General features: G+C 40.6%; 1 protein-coding gene across 1 annotated transcript in view; it reads left to right on the forward strand.

Moving 5' to 3' along the window:
* Positions 1–1637, forward strand: part of LOC308091642 (LHFPL tetraspan subfamily member 3 protein-like) — a gene marked incomplete at both ends in the record, with an annotated part of 65607 nt that extends 63970 nt beyond the window's left edge. Inside the window, 2 exons of the mRNA XM_080437304.1 lie at positions 744–980; positions 1621–1637. Of these exons, the coding sequence (XP_080293430.1) occupies positions 744–980; positions 1621–1637 (254 nt within the window). The remainder of the gene's footprint in view (positions 1–743; positions 981–1620) is intronic.
* Positions 1638–6884: the final 5247 nt, after the last annotated feature.

The raw sequence follows: 6884 nt of genomic DNA on the forward strand, positions 1-6884 counted from the left end.
CTCAAAATTGTACTTAACCGATTTAACGGCATCGACGCGTTTTCGAGTCAATTGCTACTTAATCCATCCACACCGTCGACGCTTTAGACGCGTTGATAGCTTTTTCATTGTTTAATCAGCGATCGCGCTGTTCTATGTAACTTCCGCCATCAGATTCGCTTTTTTTTCACTCCCCACTCACCCGGATGCAGAATTAATTCGGTTCCGTTTCCGGTCTCGGTTTTATCTTGAAAAATGTGATTTTTAGGCCAAAATAGGGCAAAACAATTTTTTTCACACGGTATAAAAAACGAACGGAGAGCCCCGGTTACATTTTATTTTCTCTGGACGACGAACAGTGATCGTCGTTTCAGTGATCTGAAACCCGATCATAAGCTAAGCTAAACTAAGATGCCCTGTGGAAGGAGGGCGGAAATACGACTACAGAAAACGGATATGACGTTTGCACCCTGTTTGGGAGGGGGGAGCGAGAGAACGAAGAGAGCGAGAGAAAATGTAACTGTTTGAGTGCTGGTCGATCTGTGGTGTGTGTTTATAAACACGGCCAGACAAACGATTAAAATGGATTTGGCAATTCTGTGACCGGTTGAAAAGGTTATAAAACACGAAAATCGCTGGCGCTGGGTGAGTACATTATGAAAATACTCTGGCAGTCAAAGAGTTAAGTACAGCACTTCAGTAAAAGTACTTAGTTACTTTCCACCACTGGTATTTAAACACAAATATTTTTTTATATTTTCCAGGGATTTGTCTGGTGTTGGGGTGTATGATCTATCCAGACGGCTGGGACAGCGACACGGTGCGCAGGATGTGCGGGGAGGCGACGGACAAGTACAGCCTGGGAGCGTGCTCCGTGCGCTGGGCCTACATCCTGGCCATCATGGGCATCCTGGACGCTCTCATCCTCTCCTTCCTGGCCTTCGTCCTGGGGAACAGACAGGACGGACTGATGAACGAGGAACTGCTGGCCGAGAGCAAAGGTCGGTATATGCCTCGAACTAACTGTCTGTCTGTCTGTCTGTCTGTCTGTCTGTCTGTCTGTCTGTCTGTCTGTCTGTCTGTCTGTCCATCCATTATCTATCATATTTGATTACCGGCGAAAAGATGCTTATGTCTCCGGTAGGAACCGGAACCACTGCCGGTAATCAAATTATCGGCTCAGGAATGCAACAAAACAAAATAATAAATCCATGAATTCAAGTCTCCATGGGGTGTGCAATTGATAGAAAATAAGTAATTTTTTGGGTGAACTACTCCTTTAAGTAGCTAAGCTAAGTACATTTACTTAACGGTGCCAGAGTTGTATTAAAAAAGTGTCGTTGAGTGCCAGAGATCTCACCGTTTGTAACGCTGCGCTGTTTAGAGCTGCAGACTCCACGGCGAGCACCCGCATGTAAACAATGGATGCGTGCACGACGATGGATGGTCCTGACTAAAGCCTGGAACAATAACATCTCTCACGCGAGTCGCCATTGCGGAGTGATCGCGCATCGAAAATGACTCGTTTTCCCATCTGTAAAAAGTTAAGGAGATGCAGAGGTTTTTATCAAGGAGATAGAATGGGAGCGGACGGGAGCCAGGTTTTTTGGCACGGTGATCCATCTGTCCCTTCCTTCTCAGATCCAGAGCTGTGCTAGCCCACCCCTTGTGGGAAAAAAACTAAAAGATTGATTTAATGGAGAATCCCGGTTTTGGCACCTAAGTGCTACAAATTAAACAACGGAGGTTCCCGGTTTTGGCACCCAGTGTGTTAAGTACTGTACTTAAGTACACATTTGAGGTATTTGTACTTTACTGGAGTATTTCCAATTTTCAATACTTTCACATCTACTCCACTACATCTCAGAGGCAAATATTGTACTTTTACTCGACTACAATTATTTGAAAACTGCTTCTTTTTTGTTTTTGATTATTATTACAAAACATACAGTACATTATCCACTTCAGCCCTATATACATTTCGGCCATTTGAAAATAGACGATCTACAAACTTGTGAAATGGGACATTTTGCATAATGAGTACTTTCTACTTTTGTACTTTAAGTATGTGATACCAATACTTTTGTACTTTAACTCAAGTACATTTTTAATTCCGGCTTTTACCTGTAACTGAGTATTTCTACATTGCATTATTGATACTTTTACTTAAGTAAAACAGTACTTTCCACCACTGTCCATCTGGGAGACAGACAGCATGGACTGATGGCCGAAAGCAAAGGTTAATAGCTCTATCTGTCTGTCTGTCTGTCTGTACTCTGTGTCTGTAGTACTGTACATCCGTTTATCCATCTAGCTGTCTGTCCTCTAGCTATAAGAGTGTTGTCATATAGATACATTCTGTCTCTTTCTCGAGAGTATACATTACATATTTACAATGGAGAGAGAGAGAGAGAGAGAGAGAGAGAGAGAGAGAGCAGATATTGTTGCAGTTTATAATTCAGATGTTGATCCATAGTGACAAACTGTAAGATCACAGTAAATATCATTTACAGAATCAACATTCAAGAAGGATCATTGGGTTTTTGCAGTGAAATGTGATATATAATAATACAAGATATGATATGAGCTCTAGTAAATAAATAAACCACAATGGTTTCGGGTTTCAAGCAGTGTTTGTGTGGCCACATGTGGAGGAGGACCATAAACGTCACAGGAGAAGGAAAAAAATTGGAGTGACCGAGTGGGAGTGAGCGAGTGGCCGAGATTTTGGGTATTGGAATTCAGCTAGAGAGAAGGGCTAGTGGCCACAACCAATCAGCGGCCAGGCCATTAGCAGAGCCACAGGTGTCAGTCCATTTGGCAATGAGCACAAGCACACCACACCAACTCTCCTCCTCTCCACCTTGCAGAAGAACAGAAAACAAATACAAAATACAAGCAGTACAAATAAATCTAAATGCAAAATATGCAAATAAACACAGACTACGATACGGCTGGCCGTAACAAATGGCCTACGTATTTTTTTTGAGGGAAACAATATTTTTGCCTAAATCAGCTCTTCAAAATTGCCTATATCCTTATTGAAAAGGATCATGCTGTTCACACCCCAGTAGTATAATGGCCTATACATGAATCCACAGACAAGCTGCCTGTAGGCAGCCATAGCTGCGGTGTCCGCACCGCAACACAGCCACACCGCGACACCGCAGCTATGGCTGCCTACAGGCAGCGCTTCTGTGGATTCGTCTATAAGAGTGTGACCTAGGCAATTTTATGGCCTAGATCACAAAGACAATGTGACTTAGGCAAGTCTGGAGTAAGTCACTTACTCCAGACTTATGTGTCAGGTTTACAATTGCCTAAGTCAAAACACAAATTGGCCAAAGTAATTTAATCCTCTTATATGTTACATAACTGACATTTAAGGTCCTTGCACACTGGTGCGTCTTTTCGTTGCGTTTTATTTTTTTTCATTGTTTTTTCAATTTTTTTCATTGTTGTAAAAAAAACGCAACGAAAAGACGCACCAGTGTGCAAGGACCTGTAGTCATATGTTGTTAAAAACTTTTTTTCAAAACCTTTTTGGGCGAAATGATTAAGAAATATCATACATGAATAATGAATGAATATATTAGCATATACTTAGTTGTTTCTGTTTTCTGAAAAACTGTACAAAAATAACAGGCCATTCTTTTAGAAAGGTGACGACATGTGAAACACAGAAGCTTCTTCTATTCAGACTGTAAACACATTGTGAATAACATTCAGTAGTTTATTGTATTGTCATTATAGGAATCAGGGGTCAGATATGAACCAATTAAATATTGTTGTTAGGTGGAAACCTCGTATTTCTAAAAAACGTTACTTTGTAGGACCCGACAGCAACAATACTCTATCCCGTTTAGACCTGGAACACCTATACATTGTTATACCTTTCAAGCCGGGAACGTGTCATTTTAGTTAATAAAAAAAAGGAATATATTACTCATTACTCGTTTCAAAAATGATATTATTACTTTACTTATTACTCCCTGCCAAAAGTATCTCATTACACTACTCCAAGGGTAATTTTCAGGCCACGACCCCCCCAAAATAATCATATTTAAACTGGACCCCCACCCTGACAAGCACTTGGACTTTTTAGTTTGACTCGGTAGTCGGTTCCACAGATACATATTGTGAAAATAGCCGAACTACAAGCCTGTAGATACGAGCTTGTAGATCGGCTATTTTCAAATAGCCATAGCCTAGTCGCTTCGTTTTGGCTTGTTTTCATAGACCTGGTTGCTGCATGGACAGTGTGGAGTAGAAATCCACAGTGGTAGAAAAAGTACTCAAATGTTTTACTCAAGTAAAAGTATCAATACTGCAATGTAGAAGTACTCTGTTGCAAGTAAAAGTCCGGAATTCTAAATTCACTTGAGTAAAAGTACAAAAGTCAAAATGTACTTAAAGTACCAAAAGTAAATGCACTAAAATCTTTGAAAATAGCAGATCTAAGCTCACAACGCGTCGCGATGCGACACATTGTGAGCTTGTAGATCGGCTATTTTCATAGCTTAGGTATAAAATAGGGCTAAAGTGGTTAATGTATGTTTTATAATGTAATATATTTATATCTGCAAAAGTAACTACAGTTTTCCAATAATTGTAGTGGAGTAAAAGTACAATATTTGCCTCTGAGATGTAGTGGAGTAGAAGTAAAAGTATAGACAATTGGAAATACTCCAGTAAAGTAAAAGTACCTAGACATTTTACCTAAGTACTGTACTTAGTTAGTACAGCACTGGAAATCCATTCTATCACTACAGAGCACTCAGCCAGTGCGGGCAGCTGATGTTTTTTTCATGGGAGTCATGAATCCTCTCTACAGTGTGTGGAGATATGCCTCCTCTCTGTGTCCCCCAGGGATATGGGATTATAGCTGCCTCCTCTCTCTGTCACCTCTGGGAGATGGGATTATTGTGTCCGCACCGTGTCGGTCCTAATGGAACCGGACAGCCATGGTCAACCAACCTGCCCTCCGTGTGCGTGTGCGTGTGCGTGTGCGAGAGAGAGAGAGAGAGAGAGAGAGAGAGAGAGAGAGAGAGAGAGAGAGAGAGAGAGAGAGAGAGAGAGAGAGAGAGAGAGAGAGAGAGAGAGAGAGAGAGAGAGAGAGAGAGATGGAGTGCAAGAGAGACAGACAGATGGAGAGGGGAGGGTTAGAGAGAGAGATGGGGGTGAGAGAGAGAGAGAGAGAGAGAGAGAGAGAAGGGGGAGAGGGGGACGGAGTTGACACAAAGTGAGATGAAAGGAGTAAATAATATTACAATTCAATTATTATTATTATTATTATTATTATTATTATTATTATTATTATTATTATTATTATTATTATTATTATTATTATTATTATTATAGCATGTTTTATTATCATTATCACCCAAGGGTCAGGACGTCATCAAATTATCATTCAACATGTCTCTCTCCTGGCGACCTCTAGTGTCTTTTATTTGTACTACAGTCAAGCTTACTAGCATTTATAAACAGAATGACCTTGACAATCATCCATGAACTCTGAGTTGACACTTTTTCTGTCTTCTTCCATTCCAACAGAGGCTGGGAATGCCTAAAGCCTGCCCCCAAGTGGTGAGTACCACGCAACACACAGATACTCAAATATGATCACAAATGAACATTTGAATACACACAGGCAATAATATTAAAGGGGAGCAACGCCCTAGGCTGATTTTGTAGTTCGTTTTCCAGTTTCCAGCAGATTAAAAATATGGCAGACGAGTAAGCAACACAGCTGCACCAAACAAATGAATAATGATTGCGATAGCTTGTCATAGGTGTGTCCAGAGCATACATGGGCAACTGGCGGCCCGGGGGCCACATGCGGCCCCCACCTTCACTTCATGTGGCCCGCAGGTTAATATCGGAATACTGATATATTATTGATTTCAGCAGTTCCAAACATGCAAACATGACCCGCTTTAATTACTTCAGTCTATATTAGTAGCTTAATGTCTTTTTTATGTCCAATGTATTTGTATTTAAGTTCATAAAATTGACATAAGTATAACTAAATGCATTTGAAATTAAATCAAAATGTTACTTTTCAGGATTCCAATTAAAAAATAGCAAAAGAAATGATCAGGATTCCAATTCAAAAATAGCAAAAATAGCAAGCTCAAAAAGCGCGTTTTGAGCTTGTAGATCGGCTATTGTGTGACAGAATGGCAGAGTATGAGACAGTACACACCTAAAATCTAACACACCCATTATTAATTTGATTAGCTGCAGCTGTTACATCAGTGGTTTTCAACCTTTTTCAAGAACCCCTAAAATTGATATACTGTACATTTGGCCGCGGACCCCCATCTGAAAATGTTCTGTGCCAGGGAGGGACCCCCAAAAGTAAAGATTTGGGTTAAAAAATGTTCGCTTTAAAAAACGTACGTATTCAAAGATTTGCACACATTTTAAAGATTTTTCAAAAAGTGCCGCGCTATGAGCTTGTAGAACTGCTATTTTTGAATAGCCAAAGCTAAGTGGTTAAAACGATTGTGACGCTATGTTAACTCATTTAGCTGGGGACCACCTGGTACATGGTAATGTACATCTCATTATGGACGTTTGCATGGGTAATGTTAAGCTTTGTAAGATTTGATTGGCATGAAAATGACATTTGCATCCCCATGGACCAATTGACACATTGACTGCCTGAGATTAAAACATAGTTTTTCATGCCCATGCCAGCGTTTTCTACCTTGTATTGACGATCTTTGGAGAGCTGCGGGAGCCGCGATGTGTACACGGAAGTAAACAAAGGGTGTCTGGGGGGTGGTGTCCTCTATCCACCGTAACAAAAATGTTTTAACCGCGATAGGCGGTTTTGTTGCTATCGCCCGTTGAAAAAGGCTTGTTTTCACACAAAAAAAAAGAAGAAATCCGAGAAG

Source organism: Gymnoscopelus braueri, assembly GCF_963280865.1.
Source record: "Gymnoscopelus braueri genome assembly, chromosome: 9".
Lineage (NCBI taxonomy): Eukaryota > Metazoa > Chordata > Actinopteri > Myctophiformes > Myctophidae > Gymnoscopelus > Gymnoscopelus braueri.